Here is a 25,397-nt window from a genome sequence, read left to right on the forward strand (position 1 = left end):
TGTTGGGAGCCTTTATTTTGAAACGATCTTAACTGAACCGGAAGTTTCTTCCTTTGCCCCCGAAGAGGTTTCCGCTGGTGTAATGTTGGAAGAGCTAGGGGGTTAACGGCTGATTTTTTCCTGCATTTTGGAAAAAATAACAACGACTGTGTGTTTGAGATCGACTTTATCTCAATACCGGAGTTAATGGTTGCTGTTCAGTAAGTTTATAACACAGATTAAAGCGAGAAAAGAGACATTAATTAGCTTCGAGCTAACGATTAGTCGAAGCGTCAAATATCCGCGACACCATCGGCTGTAAACAACACAGCCGAGCTAGCTGTTTATTCACATCGTATTTTCACTGCTGTCGTTTTACTTTGCTGACTGAGTGTTTTTAACGTGCACTTTAAAAATATGAGATTTGACGTCAGCGGTGTTTGATTACAGAAGCCATTTTCCTTCAGTGCATTCCAGTTAGCATTTACCTTCAGCTAATATAAGGTTAATTTTTTTCCGTACTGCCTGTTTTGCTTTCGTTTTAACGTGTGCATTCCTGTGCCAGATGTAACTCTGACAGCCGTCGACCATGAGCAACAGTCACCCTCTGCGTCCACTGGCCTCCGTGTCGGAAATCGATCACATCCACCTGCTGTCGGAGCAGCTCGGAGCCCTGGTGCTCGGAGAGGAGTACAGCGATGTCACCTTCATCGTGGAGGGGAAGCGCTTCCCAGCGCACAGGGTCATCCTGGCAGCTCGCTGTCACTACTTCAGGTAAAGTTAAATGTCTCTTAGCCAGAGATTGGCGCCTTTTTTTAATTCCAGTCCTAAAACACCTGATATTGAGTAACGTTAATACTCATTTTAACCGAAGAAAACTCAAGTTACGATGACAAACTAGCAAATTTTTTAAAAAGAAAAGAAAAAAAGACAGCGCAGTGTTGTTTCACCCTGTTGATCATGTTACAACACCAAGTTTTTTCAAACTCCTAGTTGGAAAAAAATATCTTTAATTTTTTATTATTCAAATTTTAAATGTAAATTATTCAAAAGCTTCCTTTCCCAAATCTGTCTAATACAAAATATACCTTTTTTAATCCTCTGTAGCATCACTTTATTTTTGCTTTTCCACCTTGTATAAGGTGTGAAATATGTTTTCCACTGAACAATGCCTGTTCAACAGTGGTTGATTGTCCAAGTCATCTTTCTTGGGGCCTCACTGGCATCTTTTTCCATGTTTTTGTGGTCCTTGTGATCTTATTGACACTGTGCATGGTGGCACTGTGGTCTGGGTGTAGCATAACATACTCCACTCCCGATTGTCACTTTGATCTCTTACTAGTTCCACGACTCATTCCTCTTTTTAACTAGAGACCTTATGTTCCCTACTGCCATCGAATCCTGCTGGTGTAAAGGACTATCTAATCTGTCTAAAGTGCATCTCATTCAATGAGCAGAATTTAGATCTTTTGTTTTTTGCGTGGTTTTATTCATGGCAAAAAATAATAAAAAACAAAAATGTAAACTTTTGTATATTTTGCCTCCTTTAGGGCCCTGCTATATGGTGGGATGAAAGAGTCACAACCGCAGGCGGAGGTGTGTTTGGAGGAGACTCGGGCTGAAGCCTTTTCAATGCTGTTGAACTACCTGTACACGGGCCGGGCCAGCCTCAGTTCTGCCCGGGAAGAGGTGCTACTGGACTTCCTGGGCTTGGCTCACCGCTACGGGCTCCAGCCTTTGGAGGATTCCACATCTGACTTCCTCCGCACCATCCTGCATACCAACAATGTCTGTCTGGTGTTTGACGTGGCCAGCTTGTACTCTCTGAGCGCGCTCACTGCAGCCTGCTGTACCTACATGGACAGACACGCACCTGAAGTGCTAAATTCTGAAGGTTTCCTCACGCTCTCCAAGGTAAGAGTGATGGAAGAAGAATTGTAGTAGGTTTTGCTATTATTTCATTCTTGTGTTAGTCTTTATTTCTCTTAAAAATGTAGATGCAGTGACATCTAGTGGTAGTTATCAGAAGCTACAAAAGACAGTCAATACTGCTCAGCAAATGGCAACTGTTATCTAATAATATATTAAGTGAAAAGTGTTGTCACTTTCACATAAAAACAGCTATATATGTTATATGCAGGAATAACAATGAAGTGTGTGTGGCTGAGAAAAGTAAAATCAAATAAGTTATCAGTTAAAAAAAGAATTTTGTTAAAGGCTTAAACTTTTTTTTTTACTTAACCCTAAAGAGACATGTAGACTCCTGTGTCCATCAGAACCCTAAAACAGAAGAAAGTTGCAGTCCTGAAAATCAGTGTTATTAAAATCATTCACATAATAAATAATCAAAGGGCTTCTGATCTTCCTGGTTTTTGTTCTTTGACCAGTCTGATTGTAAAATGAGTACTAAGCTGCCTTCTATCTGTTTTTAACCATCTTGTATTTTAGTTTGAAAAAAAACCCCTATATTTATTAATTTTATTATATTATTCTGCCACACTTTTTTTTCTTTTACACAGTGATGTCATAATTTAGCCCAGAAAGGTCACACATGATGGTGAATTACCCCCTCGAATCTTCTTAAAGGCAGTTAGTTTTTAATTTAGTTACTTTTTTACAGATTAAACTTAAAGAAGCCATTACAGTAATATAAAATGTGGTTAAACAAGATAAGCTATACGCACTACATTTTGTGAATTTTCTGGTGTGTTGTCCTTCCCTTGAATAATTTATTACCTGTGTCTGCAGAATGCTTTGCTGACTGTGGTCAGGAGGGACTCATTTGCTGCCAGTGAGAAGGAGATCTTCCAAGCGTTGTGCCGCTGGTGCCGGCAGCATGAGGATGGCGAACACACTTACGAGGTGATGTCTGCAGTGCGGCTGCCCCTCATGACTCTGACCGAGATGCTGAACGTGGTGCGACCGTCTGGCCTCGTGAGCCCAGATGACCTGCTGGACGCCATTAAGACCCGGTCTGAAAGCCGCAATATGGACCTCAACTACCGGGGAATGCTCAGTCAGTCTTCTTTGTCCTTTGTTTGATTAGTGTTCACATCAAGTTGCAGTTAAAAACTGTAATGTGTGAATATTTTTTGTTTTTTATCTGCTTCTTGAAAGCATTAATTTGTGCTTTCGTTCATGGTGTCAAATCTTGGTTTTCAGTCCCTGAGGAGAACATCGCCACCATGAAATATGGCGCTCAGGTAGTGAAGGGAGAGCTGAAGTCAGCGCTGCTCGACGGAGACACCCAGAACTACGATCTGGACCACGGCTTCTCCAGACACCCGATCGAAGAGGACGGCCGAGCTGGGATTCAGGTCAAACTGGGCCAACCGTCCATCATCAACCACATCCGCCTGCTGCTGTGGGACAGAGACAGCCGGTAAAATATTCTCGGCTCATCCTGATAAAACAAACGATAAAAAGGTCCAAGCAGAGTGTGGGCCAATTAGAGCTGGCTACATAGACGTGCTGCTTCTTAATAAAAAAAGACCAAAATGTGTATTTTAAAGCACATTATAGAGTCAAACTGATTTCTTATGCACTTGTATTTTTAACCTCCCTCTTAAATCTGAGGCTCTTTGTATACTTAGTGTCCTGTATGACTGTTACAGGTCTTACTCATACTACATCGAGGTGTCAATGGATGAGCTGGACTGGGTGCGTGTTGTTGACCACTCCAAGTATCTCTGCCGCTCGTGGCAGAATCTGTACTTCACACCCCGGGTTTGCAGGTAAACCAACCAAAATCATATGGCTTCCAGTTATACCAGTGCTTATTAATCCTTGGCTTAAGCTATAAAATCCCATCCCATTTTTGCCTTTTTTTTTTGGCTTTGCACAAGGGGCTTATTTGTGCTCTGTCATGACTTGCCTTAATCTCGTGTACAATTAGGGTGTGTATTTGGGTTGCTATATGTAGTTGATTTAGATTATATCCCCACGGTGTACAAACCGCTTTGTTTGCCCGTGTGATGACAGAAGCATAAGTATTTTTGCATACCTCTCGAGCTGGCTGAGTTTAAATAGTGTTGTTGCCAGTAGCTGGTCTGTCCTTCCCAGGCACACCGACGTGAAGTTGCTGACACTCCTGATTTTGAATAATGTGTTGCCATGCCTTTTAAAGATAATAGAGCCAAAACATTCAAATGGATGTCAGAAGATATGACTAAAACTTGCCAGTAATGGGAATTACACCATCATTCTTCCTCTAAGCGTCTTAAATTCACCATAAAAGTGAAAATATAAGTAAGTATAGTGATATGCTTGTTTGAAATTGATATCACCACCTAAAGAGAAACCTGAAACTGAGTTGTCAAAAGAATGTTTATTTAATTGGTACTTTGTAAAACAAATGCTTGTGTTAATATTTGTGTTCTTGTGTTACATGGCCATGTTGTAAGAAGTTTTGTTCCTCTTCACAAAATACAAATTGAACTAAATGTGCTTCACTGTAGAGAAAGGCATTTTGATGGAAAACTGTCTCATTAATATAAAATACAATAAAATTCACTGCAATCAGATGATGAGTATTAATAAAATGAAAGCGGTGTAAAAACATAAGAGGCAATAAAAAGTGTCAGTGTACTTTTGCTTATCTGAAGATTTTTAGATATAACCTGTTATTCATGTATTCATTCATTTCCTGTGTGTTTCAGATATGTTCGTATTGTAGGAACACACAACACGGTCAACAAGGTCTTCCACCTCGTGGCTTTTGAATGCATGTTCACCAACCGCTCGTTCACCCTGGAGAACGGACTTGTGGGTACGCAGCAAAATACTGACAGTCTGCACTGCATGTGTAGTTTGCAGTGTCTTTGTGTAGATAGAAAGGGTTTCATGTTTGTAATTTAAGCCTTTAACCCTGCTCGTAATGTTTGCAGTGCCCGGTGAGAATGTGGCCACTATAGCTGCCTGCGCCAGCGTCATCGAGGGTGTGAGTCGCAGCAGAAATGCCTTGCTCAACGGTGACACCCGCAACTACGACTGGGACTCGGGATACACTTGTCATCAGCTGGGCTCTGGGGCCATCGTCATCCAGCTAGCTCAGCCCTATTCTATCGGATCACTGAGGTGAGTGTGCACTAGCTTTGAGTTCAAATCTCAGCAGCTGTGATGAAGTCATTATTGTGTTACTTGTAATAAATCAAACGTTTCCATCACAGCTACAATAAAGTGTTTGTTTCCATCCAGTGACAAACTTTTATTTAAGCTTTTTTGTTGAATCGTATACAAGAAAAAGAAATAATTGTTGGAGAGATCAGAGCTGGAGAATTTTATTCTGCATGTACTGTACCTAATATCTATAAGTTATTAACAACAGCTTCTTATCATTGGAGTCATTTAAAAATCTGTGGTAAAATAGCATTAACACAGACAAATGTGTTCAGGCTGCTGCTGTGGGACTGCGATGAGCGCTCCTACAGTTACTACATTGAAGTTTCCACCAACCAGCAGCAGTGGACAAAAGTGATTGACCGCACCAGGGTAGCTTGTCGGTAAGGGGTTCACTTCTTCTTTCCTTACTTTCTGAATCACACCTTAAGCTACTGATGCTCTTCCAGTGTCTTTAATGGTTAAAATGGAATCAGAGCCTTTATTTTATAATAAATGAAGGCTTTAAAGAACATGTTTAATCTGCATTATTGAAAGAAGGATCTGCAGTCGGCCTCTGTTTAAATAAATGTACCTGAAGTCTTTAACGAGAGGCCTTTAAGACCTCAGTGTTACCTGTTCCAGATACTATTTTCAATAAAAACTCTTGATTGCTATTAATTTTTTCATTGTTACATAATTTGACTAATCCGTGAACTCGACCCCAGCAGAGAAGCTTGCTGATTTGTGTGTTCACAATCACTTTTCAAAGGCCTGTCTGATTATAGTCACCTTGAACAACACTTATGAATCAGATCCTGAGGTCCATAGAAAATTTTCAGGGTCTTCTCTGGAAACTTTGATAATAACTAGAGATAAATCAGGATCGATCTTATGTTCTTTTGTTTTTAATTGCTTTCTCTTACAGATCATGGCAGACACTGAAGTTTGATAAGCAGCCTGCTTCCTTCATCCGTATTGTTGGGACTCATAACACCGCTAATGAGGTGAAAACATGGTTTGAAATGGTCGTCTGTGTTCATTCATCTGTCTCTTTGTTCTAATGCTTTAGCTTTAGAGGAGCCAAAAGTTATTTTTACATTTTACATTTTTACATTTTACAACAAACTTTTGGTAAGATGTGCTTAATCAAGTAATTGTACAGCGAGTGCTTTTCAAAAATTACAGGGTGGCTAAAGTAGCTGATACAATCAGCTAAGTTAATAAAGAAACGAGAACAGAAAATTCCCTTTGCACTGTGTAAAAAAAATTATGACTTAATTTACATGTTATTTAAAGACAAAAAAAGATCCACATTGAGCACATTCTAATAGTTGAGGTTAAACACTGTCTGCTAATGTTCTTTGTGTGTTTTTGAGCCAGTTGAAACTGTTTGATTTCCTCCCAAAGTCAGATTCTGCCTTTGATACAGACGTCGCCCCCACAAGTTTGTCGAGTGTGGCAAACTTCGCAGTGCTAGCAGCAGTGGCCTTCTTCCTCGATAGTTAACATCCTCACACTTTTACAGAAAACAGTTAGACATTGAGTTGGGTGGTTATGTGCCAGTTTACTTGGACATAGCTTTCTGTCCATTTTATGGATGTGGGCACCGCAGAGTTGTGTTGGTTAGAGTGGCCATTGGTTCTTTATCTCGTCATGTCACAGAGAGAGACAAAGAGAGAGAGAGAGGGATGCTGCAATCTGATGGGGCTGAAGATCTGGCAAGTAGCAGGTGGCTCCATAACATCTGAGAAACAGCCAGAATTGAATGATTAACCCTTTATAACCCAAGAATCATACAGGCCACCTACACCAGGAACTATTTGAATTTTCTCTCCAGCCCAAAGGTTGAGGAGTTACAGTAACGTGAATTGCACATGGTAACATGTAGGTGGAGCTGATTTTTCTGTCTTTGTTCAGACAGTAGTACCTTATGAGTGCTTTGTGCTGCTTTCATAAAACAAATGTCCCCATAAACAGGGGTGCACATTCGCTGTCAAAATAAAAGATGCGCACCAGATAAGCAACGTGCATTTGCGTACATAAGATTTTCTGGTGGAGGACAGACATTTGTTTAGAACTCTTAAAGATGTCGAAGAAGCAAGCTCCTTTAAGCAATTACTTTGGTGTTCCTCCACCTCCAAAGAAATGTCAGAAGGAGTCTGAACCAGAAAAGAAGCACGTATTATCCGAAAAGTGGTTGCACCTGTGGACCACTTATGTGCACCCCTGCCCGTAAAGCTCATTTTCTATTTTTTCTGAAACAGTTTTAATTTTGCAATTGTAAAATGAGCCCGGCGCCGGACTGATGGTTTAAAAAAACCAAACCAAAAACAAAGGGGTTAACTCACAGTGGCTAATTGTCACTGTGTCACAAACTCCCATAATTATCTATTATATTAGACTAACTTTTGTCCAGTATCTGAGTTAAACAGTCATTTGTGTATCGATTACTCCTTTACATATTTAACCCTGATCTTTCTGCAGGTGTTCCACTGCGTGCACTTTGAGTGTCCGGCACAGCTGGACACCGAGGTCAGTGAAGGCAGCCCGGGTTTGGATTCTTCTGATTCTGGAGCTACTACGCAGCAGCAACAGCAGCAGCAGCGACCTCAACGACCCTCACGCACACACAGCCTGCTGCCCACCCAGCCCTCTTCCTCCTCATCCTCTTCCTCTTCCCATCATTAAGAACGTCCCCTTATTGGAAGATGTTGAGAGGAAGGAGAGTGGTGGGCGGGGGGGACCTCAGAACGCCATTTTGCACAGCCTTCATTGTTCAAACATCACTGCTACAACAACACTGCTAAGGCGATCGTCTTTGTCATAATCCATGTCCGTCTGTCATATGTGCAACATTAGAGACTGGTGTATTGGTAGCAACAGCATTTAGGGCTCCAGTCTTCCCAGTTTTGAAGCTCAACATTAGATATCATATCTCCTGCGTTTATATGAAGGTACCTTTTAAGGAACTAAGACTCAAGTTTTATCCTTTAAAAAAATATGAAGGTGAAATCTTTCTCTAAAGGTTAGGCACACACTGAAACATGTTTATACTGTATTATCAAAGAGCAGTAAGTCCATGGTGGGGGGGTGGTATTTGAATTTTATGCATTAATCGTACGATTAATAATGAAAGTACTGTTGTTAAGCTATTTTTTTAAGAAACTGTCTTAAACTGACTCTACTCACTTTTCATACCATCACAGCTAACAGAGTAGAAGTTAAGTATTTTTTCAAACTTTGGAAGTAAATAGTTCAAAGGTCTGCCAAAGCTGTCGAGCTAATGCATTAGGTGGCATTTCTATCCAAATGGCATTTAATCCAATTATCTATCTGCATATTAAGCAATAGCTGTGGAGTATTTGATAGCAGGCTTTGACACCCAATCTAAACTCTGCAGTGTGACCTTTTTCTTTTTTCTTTTTTTTTATAGCTAAAATTCATACCTCAATAATGACCTCACTAAAACGAACCGAGATTTAACTGAGTGTCTTAATTTAATATTTTAAGCACTTGAATAGGTTGGCGCACACACACGATTAGGGAAATCAATTAGCTTGGGGGGAAAAATGGGACCAAATTTGGCTGCACTTGGGCTGCTGAAGTTTAACTTTATACTGTAGACACATGAGCAGCTTCCATCTGCACTTTATTTTACTCAAGTATACAGAAATAAGGGTTGTAGCTTGGGTCTTTTGACTGAAGTAGAGTACTGGAGTGCTGGATTTGGTATCTTGCTGTTTATGTTAAATTAATTTAAAATCTTTGTGGTTCTGGGTTTTTTTAGATTTCAGTTCTTTTGCTTTTTTTTTTTCAATGAAGTGTCAGTGCTGTGTTTTCTTTGTGTCCTGATGTTGCACTTTTACGTTATTTAAAAAGAAGAAAAAAAATCATTTGTTGGAAACCCTTTGTTTGCTGTTACATAACCTGAAATACCTATCTACCTTAGGTGACTCACTGATGTTTCTGTAAGCTTTCTTTAACCATCCCAATACATTTAAGACAACTACCCATTAGTTTGATAAGTCTTCCTTAATAACTAGAGATCAAAAATAGGGCTTTGTTCAGGTTGTACTCTCCATACTTTATCTAACTTTATGTGTACTTTTACTTATTTTCACCATCAATGTGTGACTGCATCTCACTGCCTCGTGTTCAATGCCTGTTAAAAATGTGATTACGAAAAACAAAAGCCGATGTTGTTTGTTGATTTTTGTTTCTGTAAGAGGGTGACACACACACCTGCTAGTCAGAATCGCTGCTGTTACACACAGTGAAGCTCTTTGATTCAAGCAATACAATAAGTCCACCTTTGGTTTTAAGTATTGAGAGCTTTTGTTACACACCAAATGGTGCTGATTGATAATCGTGTAACATTAATGGGCCGGGCACTGATGCCCCACCAGCTTTGTGGGCAGTGTTAATGTGTACGGCTGCCTATGAAGATGTTATTGTCATAAAACTTTTTAAAATGTCATGTTTTGAAAATCAAAAGTTTTATTGTCTTGTTTTTGATAGTGAGAAAAGTTGCACTGTTTATTCCAGCTGGTAGGAAACTTACATCCAAGGAGTTTTTACAGCTCGTAGGACCACAGACTCAGTTACTAACCAGTATATACACTACTGTGAAACAGTACAGTCTTGAGACACCCCTCATTTGTTTATTTTGCTATGAAAGTAGGAAATAAAGCAATATAAGGTAAAAACGTAGTTTGTACAATTCTAACCAGCATTAAAGTCAATATTTGGTGTGTCTAATATTTATTCTTTAACACATCCTGAACTCTCTTAGGCAGCTTTCTTGTAATTTCTTTAAGTCTTCAAGAAAATTCTCTTCGCTTTTGGGGGGGACATTGAAAGTTCTTTCCGTTCTGTTCTCTGTCAAGATGATCATACACTGAGGTCCGGGCTCTGGGAAGGCCATCCCATCACTGATTGGGATCATTGTCATGCTGAAAAGTTGAGCCAATCAATTGTTTTCCAGGTGATATTACATGGATCAAATTCTGACCATATTTTTCTGCGTTTAGAATTTTATCAGTTTTGATAATATCAGCACAGGCTGAAATGCAGCCCCAGGCCATGACAGACTCTCCCTTATGTTTTACATAGGGGGTAATAGATAAATTAATAGATAATGTTGTAACTCTCTCCTGACCTTCCATCACTCCATAAGGCTTGTATAATATGGCATACCTCAGTTTTTTCTCCATTTCCCATCCCTAACAATGGTTTCTTGACAACAGCCCTTCAACAGATAATGTCTCTGATGAGGCTTTAGCAAACACACACACACATATATATATACATACATGTATGTGTATATATATATATATATATATATATATATATATATATATATATTGCCAATCAAAATTTTCCTTGTGCCTTTGTTGTGTTTGTTGACACTAGTGCAACAGATTGCTAGTATGATAATGATAACATTTCAAACTGGTTCTTTGCTATGTTGTCATCTCTAGAGAGTCATTGTGTTTTAATGAGTCATGGGTTGGTGTTAAGCTTGAAAAAACAGAAACAAAACATTCCTTTTAAATTTGTCAGGTGCGAGGACTGGACGGAGTGCAGAAGCAGGCAATGCCCAAAGAAAAACTTTGAAAGACCTCAGAAATCCTGGAGAGATATTGCTCAAGACCACCTAAAAATAGAGGTAACTCCGTAGAAGGCAGTTATAAAGAAATGAGGGTTGCTCAAGACTTTTGCACAGTGCACTATATATTGGGGAACATTTTCAGTAAATGCAATCTTTAACTGCATTTAACAATAAAAAACAATACAGTAAAGAAATGATGTTTTTAAGGCATCTCGTGCTGACGCTACCTTCATGAGGTTCTTGAATAAAATTTGCTTTTACTTTGCTATTTCACTTATTCCCTTATAAATGTTTTTAAATATACCACATTTTCAAATACTCAAAAGACAATTCACAATATATAGAGTGTTAACTGTAGTTTTTAAACGTGTTGTTATTGCTTTAGTACATAGCTTCATTGTTTTGCTTTACTCTGTAGTACATCTATGGGTTACTCTTGCTGTACAGTACTCGCTGTACACATGCCTTTCCAATACTAACACTCAGGATTATAGAGAAAAGTAAATACGGCGACTCAGAAATGTTTGCATATGTGTTTATTCTGGATGTTTTCCGTGTAGTAGCGGTGTTAGTTCATACTGTTTTACCATCATTTCGTTGGCCAATATTGACATTTCTGGTTTGATGGACGCGTTTCCGGCCTAGCATACTTCATACCAGCGACGTGTGAATAGGGGTGGTCCTCAACTGTCAAGAGGGGAAGGCCTTGCTCAGTCTATTTATTTTTTATTTTTTCGCACCCTCCCACACATTTAACGTCGCCATAATTGTGTTTTATTCGTATAGGTGGACGGGCGGTGTTCATTTTAAGCTTTTTGGTGTCGACTGAAACACCGGAACGCCCCCCTCCAGTCGTTTGTCGGTCGTAAAGTCCGAACATCCAGCTGATTGCTTTGAGTGCTGTTCAATTATTCCAGTTCAAACTGAGCCGTTTCCTTTGACTTAACGGACGGCTTTTTGTGACTGAAGCGAGTTTGCCGACGCGATATTTATTTATTTTTTTACCCATGAGTGGACTTTCGAAGGAATTGGACAGCTATCATTTTGTGTAATTTGAGCGTTGGAGGCTTTTTCTCATTGAACGACCAGGCCCCGGACTCATCCCCAGCCTCGCGTTTCCTTATCGGCTTTTTGTGTGTGCGTGTGTGTGGGTGCGCGCGCGTGTGGGTGCCTGTGTTTGTGTGTGTGTGTGTTGGAAGTCATGGGAGACACTAGTGAACGAAGCAAACCTCCGACTCTACCTCCCAGGTGTCCCTGCGGATTTTGGGGGTAAGTGTTAAACCTGATAGAAACCGGATTAAACCCGCTATCTTGAACTGAAAGGTAAATCCGGATGAAATGTGCTAAACGGGTTCAACTAGTCCAAACCCATTGTTGTTGTTCTGTTGTACAGGCCGAGGGTGGGGGGTTGGGAAGTTGGCTAATAAATAACCTCCTAGCTTGAAAACTAGCTTAATTTACCCCCTTTCTAGAGCTCTCACAGTCTTTGTCGTCTCCTGTAGTACCGGTTGTTATTTTTCGACCGTACTTTACCGTTTTTTAGGGTTATTTTTGAAACCAGGAGATGACGTACCCGACATAGAAAATGATTTATTGCCAGCAGGTTCCTTTTAAACCTGCCCTGTTTTCGTCTACCACCTCAAAGGAAAGCTGGATTTAAATATTTAACACGCTACTTTTCTTAAACCTTAAGATTTAAATGTGTTGTTAAACTTATTTTGTCGTTTATTTTACGCCCCTCTTTACATTCGCTCTTGTCAAGAGGTGGATGTGTGTTGCATACCGGATGTGATTCACTGATCTCGCCTGTGTTACCCCATAGGAAAAATGACTAACCTTTTTAAATGTATTTAGCAGTAACCATAGAAGTGACTGGTTATTTCTCATTAAACGCATGCGATTCATTCCACCACATGACGGAAATAAAGTATGACTAGATTACTGCAATATCATCAGTGGGAACCATAAAGCCCCCCCCCTTTTTTTACATTACAGAAGTATTGATAATTTCTTGTTCCTGTCTTCACCTGCTTTGAGGCAAATATCAATACAGAACATAGTCTTATGAATTTACATTTGATAACCAGCCCCTCTTCCCCAGCTGCCTTCGTTTTCTGCTGTCCAGAAATCAAACTGGAGGTGGCAGTAACCCACCTGTCAATGTCAGGTGACATGAATGGCAGCCTTGTGTGTTTAGGGCCCCAGCCTGCCTCAGCTCAGAATAACACCTGGTGGGGGGGGCTCTCAGCACATGTCCCTAAAAGCCAAGGCTTCGTGAAAAGATTTCAAGGTTTTATTCAACTATTTGCAGGATTTTACATCTTACTAAAAATATGGGGTGCAAACCTTCACCTTGTCCGTACTGATGATATTTACATTGTTCAAATTCTTTTTTTTTTTCTTTTTGGTGTCCCTCAGCCCCAAAGAAACAAAAACAACACAAAACAAAAAATATCTGAATAATTAACTAGTGCAAGACTGTAGTAGCTTAAGCAGTATATTCTGCAACCAACTGGAACCAAGTCAGAGTCTGTAGCACAGCACTACATAAATGATATAAAACTAAATCAATAGACAAATGTAAGCAGACAAAGTAATAAAATGATTTTGAAATGCGACTATTGATTTAAAAACAAGCAAAAGCAACAATAATATAATAAAAAAGGCTAAAAATGTACATGTTAAATCCACAGAAGAAACAGATATTTAATAAAGTGGTTATTAAAACCAATAAGAGGACAGTAAAATGGTTTTTAAAAAGTTAAAGGTAATAAACAGGGGAGAAATAAAATTAAATGAGCGCTGTGAGCAACACTATTCCAGGAAACAACATTTTTTCATTTATTATAAGTCCATAAAACAAATATATAAATAAGGTAAAATGATCATTAAGACCATGAACTAAACTACCGAAATACAAATACTGCACTTTGATGCAGGTTTGCCAATATTATTCATACCAATATGTCCTTTAAGATGTCAGCTCATCAGGATTTAAAGGCATCGGTTAATTTTGGGTCCAAACCTGCACTAACTTGAGCAAAAAAAAAATCAAACCACAAGTGATTTCATTGATTACTTCTTTGAGATAAGGCAGCGCTATTCAATGGAAATCACCTGTTTGCACAGGTTGGCTCCATGAGCTTATAAAGTCCAGTAGTAAGCTCAGTAAAACATGCTAAGTAACTTCAGTTAATAATAAAATAAATCATTAATAATGGCATTAAATGAGCTATTATTGGTTGTAACTGCAGACAAACCTATCTCACACTGAGTTTTGATGAGAATACCTTTGATTAGCAATGATTAACTGCAACCAAGATATGTTACAGCTAAAGTGCAGCCTGCATGACATTAGTTTTAATCATATCAAACATTGCTTCTAAGTTTCTTTAATTTGTGGATACTTCAGAGTAGCCAATGTACAGGTTGATCACTTCTTATGAGCAACAGGATTTAAGAGGATGAGGTAATCGATTTAAAAATACTTTGTCTTTGAGTAAAGCCTTGTTCTTGGATTCAAGATGACGGAATAGTTATCAGTCTGTTTGTTTTTTTCCTACTCTGCATGCTGCTATCAGATGAACAAGTTGCGTTTTGAGGACCTAAACAAAATATTTGACTTGGTTGTGGCGCCTTTGTGCTGACATAATCAAGCTTTTCCATCTCGTCTCCACCTTGAAGTGTCACCCGGGAGCATAATGAAGTATATTTTGTCTGTAGAAGACTTGTTTTATCCTGTGTGGTTTATGTAGCAAAGGAAAAAGAAGCCATCTTATTTGGAAAATTTCAGGCTTTTAGGGATTTAAGCATTATTAAAGACTAGATGAGAATATTAAAATTGTCTCAAAATTGCATTTTTTTTATTTTATTTTTTTTTTGGCTTAGAGCAACTGAATTTGTCTGGTACTATCATTCACCTCTTTGCTTTCAGTATAAACAGTCTGTGCAGGCTTGTCCTTCTGTATTAGTCACCTAGCTCCTGTAGGAACAATGATATGAATACCCCACCAAGTTCCAGCTTGTGTACCATTGAAAGAACTCAGTGTGAACAGAAATGGAGAACAAAGACATTGTGGTGGTATGGACATTGGAGAGAAGCCCAGAAGGTGAGGGAAAGACACACCTGTGGCAAAGGTCTTACCAACTGCCAAGAAAAGATTCAAATCACTAGTTTTAAAACTGTTGATTGTCTTCTGAATGGACTTGCAATGAAAAAACCTTAAGGTCACATCTAGGTCACTTTAAACTCTGTAAGAATGTTTTCTGTCTATTCAAATCTTGACTATTCATGGCAAAAGCTTGTAAAATCACTTTTGTGTTTTTGTTGAAAGTTCTTATTTAGGCTGTTACTATGCAGCCATCAAAAAGATGAAAGGCAAAGAACAAATGGGACTGGCTAGTTTGTTGGTAGAACAATAAAATATCTGTAAGGTAAAAATCTGCAAGCATTACACTATCATGGACTCCAGTGGTAAATGGTAAATGGCCTGCATTTGTATAGCGCTTTACTCAGTCCCTAAGGACCCCAAAGCGCTTTACACTACATTCAGTCATTCACCCATTCACACACTGGCAATGGCAAGCTACATTGTAGCCACAGCTGCCCTGGGGCGCACTGACAGAGGCGAGGCTGCCGGACACTGGCGTCACCGGGCCCTCTGACCACCACCAGTAGGCAAACATGGGGTTAGTATCTTGCCTAAGGATATTTGGGATCGAACCACCGACCTTCTGATTAGTGGCTGACCTGCTCTGCCACCTGAGCTACAGCCACCCGTGCTGTCAGTCTCAGCCGTTCTTTGAGGCATGCAACAGCAAATGAAGGTTGAAGTTTAGGTTGACAATATATGCACAGTTTGCATATTCAAATGGGGGTTTGAGCATTGTAACAGCAGGTTACTTATTGTTGAACTTGAACCAAATATTAGTGAATTTGTAGCATAGTTTTTTCCCCTTTTTGACTACAGAAAGATCGACAGAAATCTACTCGAGTACGTAAAGCCAGATGGGCGTAATTTGCCTTTAAGATGAAATGTTTGTCTCTCTGCTTGCAGCTTGCAGGAAACTAGTAATGCTGAAACAATCAAGGGAGTGACAGAAGATTCATCAGCAACAATAGCTTAACAGTGGGGAAGAATATTCCCTCTTCCAGCCGTGTGCTCCTCTTGTGCAGCAACCTTAGCTTATCAATTTTCTCCCTTTTCTTTCAGTCTTACCTCGAAGCCAAGGCCCAATTTCTGAAATCCTGAGATTAAACCTTGGAGGAGATTATGAAAGATCATAGATTTAATGAGCTAGATATGACATAATTTTTATTTGAGATGTTGAAAAATTCAGAGTGGTATTATTCTTCCACATTTATGTTCACCTACTCTGCAGTAAATACAGGTATTAACTTGTTGGAGGAAAAGATGTTTATATATAGATGACTGCCATTAAATTTACATTTGGTAATTTGATATTGTTTCTTCTTTTATACATAAAGTTGAACCATAGATGGTTGAAATGTGTGGAAACAAACAGCAGGTCTGTGGAGGTTAAAAACTGACATTTTCTCTCTTGTCTTTCCAGGTCCAGTAAAACAATGAACTTATGCTCCAAATGTTTTGCTGGTAAGTCACTTCTAAATGTACAGTATTTGTCTTGTGGGGGGAAATAAACAACACGAGTAGAAGGAACTTCTTGTATTCTGGGTTTTCATTTGGATATCATTCAATAGCTAAGGAGGCACAGGACACAAATGGGTCCTGTTACACCTTGGGTACCTGACATCTTTCAGCAGCCAACAACATCCCTCAGTTTACTGAATGTTTGCCAACTGCGTGACTTTTCTCCAAATGTAAAAGATTTAAAGTGGTGCTACTTTGCAATCAGAGGTCTTGCTTACATGCACGAAAGTAGGAACTCTACTTGGAGAATGAGCCAGACTTCTTTGTCCGTCAGTACAAGCCAGCTGGAAGCTGTACGAAAGAGACAGAACTGATAGCTATTCTATTGCTTCTGATGTTCACTTTGGTTGTTTTGTCTGTAAATGTGGCCACAGGACACGCGTGGTCTTTCACTCAAATGTTGTGATGTTTTGTCCAATGAAGTTGTGGCTGGCTCAATAAATGGCCTGTATTTGTATAGCGTTTTACTAGTCCCTAAGGACCCCAAAGCGCTTTACACAACCAGTCATCCACCCATTCACACACATTCACACACTGGTGTGTGTGAATGTGTGGCCACCCTGGGGCGCACTGACAGAGGCGAGGTTGCCGGACACTGCCGCCACTGGGCCCTCTGACCACCACCAGTAGGCAACGGGTGAAGTGTCTTGCCCAAGGACAAAACGACCGAGACTGTCCAAGCCGGGGCTCAAACCGGCAACCTTCCGATTACAAGGCGAACTCCCAACTCTTGAGCCACAATCGCCCAATATGTTCGTTGTCAAAAATAAATAAATTCCTTTGCCCCCACAGCAGGTACTCAAAGCCAATCACAGTGTTGTTTCTGTGCCTCTCTGGGTTTCAGTTTGTAGTAATGGTTAAAACAATAAATGATTTAAAGTTGCATTGGTGTATAAGGCCTGTTAACTGAAAAGGCTTGTTACCCGTGTCATTTTTAACATCAGTTGCCTCCAGAGTTTCACCTGTGCAGTTGTTGCTTGACTACAGAGTTATCAGTCTATACTACAGAGATTCAAATCCCCATACCCGTGCACGGATGGATGCATTTCAGCACCCCTGGGTGCTCCCTGGTGTGTCTTTGTCTTTGAGAGTTACTTGCAGCTGCTTACTTCTCACATATAAATGGCTGAAACTATTGGATGTTCATTTTTTCTTGGCGTGCAGAGGCATTCTCAGTGACAGCCTGACACACTGCTAGCAGCAGCTTGAGGCTAGGTGTGCCAGCAGATTTCAGTTAGGAATGTCAATAATGCTAAGGAGTCATTCTCAGAAAACGAAAGAACCCATAAAGCGCCTCACTCCAAAATGATGTATTTGCCATTTGGAGGAAAACGGTGAAAGTTAGGAGATAATTGCTTCCATAAAGGATGATGAGATTCCATAAAATCTTCTTAATTTGCTGGGAAGATGGTAGCTGTTCTCTGAGGGCAGAGTCGGGAAACAGACTTATCTTTGTCTGTTTCTCTGGTTACTGCATTCACTGTTTTGCTTGGAAGCTTTCTAAAACATAGAAAGTTTAATTTTTCTCCAGCATGATAATTGCACAAGAGAAAAATGCCCAGTTAAAGTTTGAAAATGTCATTGTATGAATTAAGCTGTCCCAATGACTTCTCCAGTCTGGTTCAGGTGGATGAGGGTTGAAGGTGATCCGCAGCCTTGTCGGTGGTCATAGCAACCAGTGAGCATGGTAGACAGTGAGGACCTGAGGGCCCGGCTGTGTGTCTAGCATCACAGACAGCAGTAATGCTTAGAATAGACTTGATACACACAAGTATGGAGGCTGAGCAGAAGTGGGTTAGCCCACATGTGGAGGTGAAAGTAAAATCTAGGCTGGCCTCCCACACCTTCCCCTGCGGGGAGAGGGTGGTGGTGGTGGTGGTGGTGGAGGAATAAAGACAAGAACCAGCTCAGTCGTGCAAGGTGATTTTTATCTTTGTCTCACTGAATCACATTTCACTTCGTAAAGTTAACTGATAGCCACATGGTAACGGAGTTTAGAGATAGTTTGTACTTTCATGCAGGCTGTTTTTTTTAAGGTTAAAGTTCTATTTTATTTTATTTTTATACACACATGGTAGTCATGAAATGATCAGTCGCAGAGAGATGGAGATGGCGCATGCTGCAACCAGTGATTATTTTGATTGTTGGTTAATCTGTGAATATGTAGATTAATCAACCATAAAACAAAACAATATGCAACAATGGTGGAAGCTGCTTATCAAAGATTACCATAGAAGGAAAATAGAGGCATAGATGGCACCAATGTTGAATGCTTTGGAAGGTATTCAGTAAATTATTGCTGATAAAAGAAAGTTTAATATGTTTTTTTTTTTTTTTTAAATGGTGGCAACTATTTGTTACAAATACAGCGTGGCATGTTAAAAAGCCAGAATATTAATTTGAGCACAGTTTTTACAAGATGCCTTTTAATCAGTGCACTGGGCTTTGATTGTTTTAAGTAATCGTGTAATTGACTTTTTGGGATGAAATCGTTTCCTAGAGTTTTGTCTGTTTGCTGGTAATTTAATTTAGATGCGTTTCCATCTACAGTGTAAATGCAGATCTTTAAAGCAGCTGACCGTCAGCTGTTATTGACTTTCCTCAAATGCACCGATAAGGAAAGAGTCAGATGATTGCTGAATTCAGTGGACGCTCCATTTTCAAGTCTCTGCTAAAAGTTATAGGTGTAATGGGAGGAGAGAGCCATAAACACTGAGGCGCTCTGGAACATGATGTTGGGGAAACTCTGCTCACAGTTATATTTACCAAACAGCCGATGCATTATAGTTTGACAGACAGGAAAAACTGGGATACCAAAGGAAATGGTCAGGCAGAAGATAATAACATATGAGAGCTCTGTCAGGGCGGAGGACTAACTCACTGTTTCGCCAAATGTTTTCTTTTTTGTCTTTAGGTTGAGTTGATGGTTTTAGTTTAAATATGTACCTCCAACATATCACTGTTAAATTGCCTGATAACTCTTATACACTAATTTCGATGTATTTTTCAGCTACATGAAACCTTTTACAGATGTTATAACGGGAGATCTGGGGTGCACAGTGCCTATACCACACTCCATAAGTCTAGAGTTGTCTGTTTGACACCATGTCCTATCTCCTCTTTTTTTTTTTTTTCCTGTCCCTCCCACTGTTTGTATTTTCCCTGTCCTCTTTTTTTTTTTTTTTTTGCATTCCTGTCTACTCCCTCACTCGCTGTCCTTGACCACAGACGTCCAAAAGAAGCAGCCAGTCGAAGACTGCACCCCCAAGCCCATCCAAAGCACCGGGAGTAGCCAATCGCCAGTTTTCAGTAGCGAGATGAGCAGTAGCAGTAGCCAATCCCTATCATTGTTGCCGCCCTCAAGCTCCGAGCAACTGTCAGCTGAAGAGCCCTTACCTGTGTTTTCCAGCACGAGGGAAGGTAAGCCTGGTCAGCCCATGACTTCACACTCACCCTATTCTGTTTTTAAAAACTGACTTTCAGGAGAGCAAACTTTCCTAACAATGTGGAAGCAAAAGGTTAATGGTCACAGTAGACTGAAACTTTTGCTCACTTTAACGGTTAAGTATTTCTCAAAGAATTGATGGATGCAGAGCAAGCTGTTTGTGGCAGTAATGATAGAGTCTGGACTGACTGTTCTTTTCTTTGTCAAGCACAGGAAGATGCAGAACATGGCTGACACAGGAGTGCAGCACTGAAACAAAGGAACATAATGAAATATGAAGTTCATTGCAGAGCTCATAAAACCCCCCATGTAGGAATTTTCTCAACTATCGTGGACCTCAAGACTACGTTAAATGTCATTCCTTGTAGATGAAGCAGTATGATGTCTCTGTGGTTTGGAACAGTTTGTGCAGGCATAAATGCTGCTGTGCAGCCTTTTCAGTCTTTAAATAAGTACTGGATGAATCTGTCTGTGGGTTTTGCTTTTAAAACATAGAAAAGGCAGCAGTAGTAATTCTCTAGTACAAAGTGGCACATGCTACAAGGAAAACTTGAATCTCGAGTAGAAAACACAGTTCTCTGCAAAAGCCTCTGACTGTTCAGATCTGTATGACCAGATCCTATACTACATCAACCACAACATTAAAATCACCTGCCTTATGGATGTCAGCTGTTCCCTTCGAGGGGTGACCTGTAGGGACGTTAGCCAGAGCACTTTGTGTTTGACAGTTGTGGTGATCTATAGATTTTTCTTGATCAGATGCATTTCATGCATGTTTAATCCGATCAGGTCAAGACTTTAGGCTCTTCATCATGTTCTTTGAGCAGTTTTTGCTGTGTATCAGAGCTCTTTTCCTTGCTGGGGTAGATTCTGCCATCACAGAGTATTAGAAGTGGGCAAACTGTACGTACAAGGGTGGAAAGACTATTAATAAAGACCAAGAACCAAGTTTTCCCCAGTAGATTGTTACATTATAACAGAATAATACGTTTATTCACGTCATAGGTTAGTGGATTCAATGTTGTGGATGATTAGTGTGTGTTGGTCTATAGCAGATTGTCAACAATAATTACTTAATAGAATCTATTTTGTAAATTGCTACTTTTTAAATCTTTTTTTGGATGCTTTGGGACAGAGACGAGCGTACTCTGAATGCTGTCTGGGCTCCTGCTTAAATATAAGAAAGGGGTTCAGAGTAGAGTTGCTCTTCTGCATCAAAAATGGCTAATTGAGATGTTTTGGGCCTCTGTTAGGATGTCTCCTGGAGGTCTCCTAGGTAAATGGTTTCAGACATACCCAACCAGGAGCAGACTCTCAGGGCAGAGTCAGGACATGTTGAAGTGATTATATCCCTCAGCTGTCTCAGGAACACCTCAGAGAGCTGAAGGCGGTGGCTTGGGACTACTGCTCCTATGACCCAGACTCGCATAAGCAGTAGAGAATATAGATAAATGTTGTTCTTAACACATTTCTAAGTTGTAGAGTTATACTTGCTTTCATCTGGAGTCATGTTTCTTACCATGTGACAAACTTCAGTATTAGTTTTCCTCTTGGTCTCCAATCAAAGTCTCTCTACCAGCACATTAACTGAATTTTTACCCACCTTTCGCTTGACTGAGTTTGCTGGTAACTGTGTCTGTCTGCTCTTTGATGCTGAGGTGATGTACAGAATCGTTCCTAAACTCACTATTAAGAGCTTAAAATGCACCTTTCCATACATACATCTTTGTTTTGTATCATTTGTAAAATATTGTTTTGGTTGCTTAAAAATCAAATTTAAAAATCCTTGAAATGTTCATCTCATTTGTTTTGACATTTAATGGCTTTTGAAAAGGTCAAGCTGGTTTGGATGAAGTGAATATATGGCCTGCTGAAAAATGTTAGACCATCTAACATAACAGAATAATGTAATGACTAATAGTTTAAGTATTGACATTTCAGCTTCAATTTCAAATGATGAAGTTGTTTTTATTTTAAGCATGGTACACAGTACAATCGGTACATGTGGCATTATTTTCTGGTAGGTTTTCTTTCCTCGGAGTGGATGTTAAAGGAAGGAGGTCATTCCACGTTGTGTCTCACTCGCCTTTTATTCCTCCACCTGTAGGTGTGTCATCCACAGAAACAGCCCAAGGCACACTCTGCACGCCCACAAAACGTCCACGAGAATCAGGTACCGCCTCTTCCTCTTGCCTTCTAGCGCCGCACAACCTTTGACATGTTGAGCACTAAATCATTAACCCTGGTGTTTGTTTCCAGCCTCGGGCTCGGAGAGTGAGGCGACACCAGAGAAACGACCACGGACAGAAGAGAAAGAAGGGAGCGGCGAAGAGGCCCACGGGACGCCCAAGCAGAAGAACCGTCGGCGCTGCTATCGCTGCCAAACCAAACTAGAACTGGTGCAGCAGGAACTGGGATCCTGTCGCTGTGGTCAGTATCATCTTTGAGACACATGTCACTGTATAAGCAAAGATGGTCATCAAGCTTGAATGCTGTATTTTGGTTTGCTTCAGTCTTTCTTTTTTTTTCTTTTTTTTTTTTCCACTGACTAGGTTCCCCTAATGATGTTTTTTATTGCATAAATAAGCACTGTAAACTCAACAGGGGGGCTGGATAATGACTGAGTTTGGCTTATGGCATCTTTGTCAAATGTTTGCATATAAATAATGTGGGAAAACTATATCAGAATCACTCACATGTACAAATTACAGGTAATGCACATTCATCCTCTTAAAATTGTATAAAGAAAATAGCACAGACCTGCTTTAGAAACAGGGAAGAGGTCTCTTTTCCTATGTTCTTGTTTAACAATAAGCTTGGCAAAGTAAAATTAAATAAAATGTGTATTAGGGTCACTTCCTGCCTCACCAGCTTCTGTTTGCCTCCCAGGCTACGTTTTCTGCATGCTTCACCGTCTACCCGAGCAACACGACTGTCTGTTCGACCATCTGGGCCGCGGACGTGAGGAGGCCGTCCTCAAGATGGTGAAGCTGGACCGCAAGGTGGGCCGTTCATGCCAGCGCATCGGGGAGGAGTGCTCCTGATTGGCCACAGAGTGAGCAGCCATCCAATAAAACAGGAGCTTGCAAAGAGGAGGTGGTGGTAGTGGTGTTGATGGAAGGAGGTCTAGGAGAATTGACAAATGGGGTAATGGGAGGGGGTGGGTGGGAAGGGGGAGAAGAGGAGGAGGGGATGGGGTGTGGTTGTAACATCCTGCATCTGACCCAACGATTCTGGATCTGAGCTTAAGGCCACCCTGTTGAAGTCCTGGTTTCCTGCCTGGAGCGTCTGTTCGGACTCTGCTCGGGCCAACAGGGGGCCGCCTGGTGGCTGTTCTTCAGAGCTACGTTCAGTATCGCATGTTCTCACACACACAGCCTTAACCCCACCCGTCTTCAGAGGAAGGACACCACAGAGACGGATCCAGTCAGTCGTATGTCATGCACAGTTCTTCTGTGCCTTGCCCCGGTTTCCTCCTCTTTACTCAGTGGTTTGTTGTTTTTGTTCTCTTTCTTTTCAGTACAGGAAGTGAACTGCTCTAACGCTCAGCTGAACTGATCCATTTGGATTTTTTGGATTCTACAGAGTTATTTTATTTTGATTTTTTTCCCCCATTACCTGGTCGCGGATGAGGGGTCTAGCACTATCCCACGACCACTCCTCAGGTCGTCATCAAGGGGTCGGGGTATCAAACCTGTAACCCCACCTTCCTCTTCTTCTTTTTTTTTTTTTTTTTTTTTTTTTCTCCCCCTTTCTTCCACCCGTGTTTGGACCCATGCACAGCATCAATAACCAGTTGTACTCATGCATGGTTCTAGCAACAGTGTATTTGTGCAGGTTTTGAGCGTGTCATTTGGTAATGTGATGCAGTCCAAGGACGCTGCCATGGTTCAGTCCTTTTTTCTTTTTCTTTTTTCCCTCCTGTGTGGCCGTTACAGTGATTAGCTCTGTTTTTACTGCTTAACCACGGTGTCGTGGAGGACAATACAGCCGATCCCTGCCTCTGCTCACAGACTGTTGGCAAAAAGGAAAAATACAAATAAAAAAAAAAAAATAGACAAACACACTAAATGGACAAGAGACACTCAGATAAATCCTCTGTGTAGCAGTCCCTCTTCTCCCTTCTCCCTCCCGTTTTTCAATTTACTGAGTGGTACTGTTGTTCTTGATACATAAAGGGGAAGACGACTGAATTTTTGTATTCAAATGAAGAGTTCTTCACCAAAATGCCATATATTAATTTAGAAAAACAAATATCTGAACTATAACTGAGTCTCCATAGCTTCTCACTGAGTATTTATATTACTACCTTTTATTTTGCGATTTGTCTCTTTGTAGGAAGGATAAATTGGGGATTTATTTTCAGCTTTGAGATGTCTCTTTGGAATATAATTCTTAAAATATTATTTACCATTTTTATTTTTTTTAATACTGATTGCCATCCAGAACATTATTTCAGAGAGCGAGATGATTTAGTTTAAATCTGTGATAAATGTCCACCTAAAACATCAAATAAAACTTCTAAAGTAAAAAAGGGCAAATGTTGGATGGGTTTGAAAACTCTGTTTGCCTTTTTGTCAAAGTAGCCAATTGTAAGACTTTAAGAACTGAATACACTGCTTGTGGCATTGTTTGTTTGTTTTCTTACCACAGATTCAAACTGACTCTGGTGTCTAATGAATGTTTTGGCTGCAGAAATATCATGCGAATTCTGAAATTGAGTGGTTTTCCCCTTTCCTCATACGTTTTTCTTTTTTGTCATTGTTTCCAATCCTACTCCTAATCAGCCTACTCAGTCTGACTGCTTGGACTTTGTGCTGTGCATATTGTTCAGTTACATGTTTCTTCCTCCTTATCTAAAAGGATTGTTCTACCAAAATCAATGTTTAGTTTGTGATGCTGCAGAAGTTGACGTTTTTCTTTTTTTTTTTTTTTTTTTTTTTTTTTTTTTTTTTTTTTTAAGCTCGAGGTGTGAGTGCAACAAAATAAAGACGTTGTGGTTGATTTAAAACAAATTCAGAATCTCCATTTTAAAAAAAAAAAAAAAAAAAAAAAAGCAAGCAATCTGCAGCTTTATCACACATGCGATGATGACGTTACCGTTTCAGTTTTTCAATTTGGAGAAATAGCAGCAGGTCTCTCTGAACGGCAGGAAAATTAGGTGTCGTCTTTTGCAAAATAACTCCATAAAAGTTGATTTGGGTTGAAAGCCTTTAGAAAAACCACTTAACTATGCTAATCCTCACAAGTCACGGTTTGTTCGGTCCCTCATCACTCCCCACTCTTGCTGTCTTCTCCAGTGAGAACAGTGAAGGACAAAGGGTTTGTTGGCTGATTCTTATTTTATTTTTGAAAAAAAAAATTTTTCTTTGAGTGCTAATGAGAAATGGAAAAATCAAATTATCTTTCTGTACCTTTTAAAGGAAAAATTTATTTAACCTTATATCAGTTTGAGTTACTTACACCCTAGCATAGAGTGACATATTTAGTTAAATGTATAAAAACGCAAGAACATAATTCTGTCCTATCTTCTCATTTTAATTTTATCGTGTTCCATTTTCTGCCGAGGAAAATAAACTGGATTAGAGGA

General features: G+C 40.0%; 2 protein-coding genes across 2 annotated transcripts; both read left to right on the top strand.

Annotated features, from left to right (window-relative positions):
* Window positions 1-46: 46 nt before the first annotated feature.
* On the top strand, window positions 47-9,271 carry btbd9 (BTB (POZ) domain containing 9). The gene is made up of 11 exons (XM_085132353.1): window positions 47-200; window positions 545-753; window positions 1,530-1,893; window positions 2,728-2,995; window positions 3,142-3,361; window positions 3,594-3,713; window positions 4,638-4,747; window positions 4,866-5,055; window positions 5,373-5,480; window positions 6,005-6,083; window positions 7,564-9,271. Exons 2-11 carry the CDS (start codon window positions 569-571, stop codon window positions 7,765-7,767), a joined length of 1,848 nt encoding a protein of 615 aa, XP_084988479.1. The 5' UTR covers window positions 47-200; window positions 545-568; the 3' UTR covers window positions 7,768-9,271.
* Window positions 9,272-11,374: 2,103 nt separating this feature from the next.
* On the top strand, window positions 11,375-25,397 carry zfand3 (zinc finger, AN1-type domain 3). Its single transcript, XM_085132364.1, has 6 exons — window positions 11,375-11,959; window positions 16,265-16,305; window positions 19,591-19,782; window positions 21,915-21,980; window positions 22,067-22,237; window positions 22,697-25,397. The coding sequence occupies exons 1-6, from the start codon at window positions 11,892-11,894 to the stop codon at window positions 22,849-22,851; spliced, it is 693 nt and encodes a 230-aa protein (XP_084988490.1). The 5' UTR covers window positions 11,375-11,891; the 3' UTR covers window positions 22,852-25,397.

Source organism: Neolamprologus multifasciatus, chromosome 15 (genome assembly GCF_963576455.1).
Source record: "Neolamprologus multifasciatus chromosome 15, fNeoMul1.2, whole genome shotgun sequence".
In the NCBI taxonomy this organism is placed as follows: domain Eukaryota; kingdom Metazoa; phylum Chordata; class Actinopteri; order Cichliformes; family Cichlidae; genus Neolamprologus; species Neolamprologus multifasciatus.

Coding starts and splice junctions, on each gene's coding strand:
- btbd9 (XM_085132353.1), top strand. CDS start 569: ATGAGCAACAGTCACCCTCTGCGTCCACTGGCCTCCGTGTCGGAAATC. Junction 1,894..2,727: donor GTTTCCTCACGCTCTCCAAG/GTAAGAGTGATG, acceptor CTGTGTCTGCAG/AATGCTTTGCTGACTGTGGT. Junction 2,996..3,141: donor CAACTACCGGGGAATGCTCA/GTCAGTCTTCTT, acceptor CTTGGTTTTCAG/TCCCTGAGGAGAACATCGCC.
- zfand3 (XM_085132364.1), top strand. CDS start 11,892: ATGGGAGACACTAGTGAACGAAGCAAACCTCCGACTCTACCTCCCAGG. Junction 11,960..16,264: donor TGTCCCTGCGGATTTTGGGG/GTAAGTGTTAAA, acceptor TTGTCTTTCCAG/GTCCAGTAAAACAATGAACT. Junction 22,238..22,696: donor ACTGGGATCCTGTCGCTGTG/GTCAGTATCATC, acceptor TTTGCCTCCCAG/GCTACGTTTTCTGCATGCTT.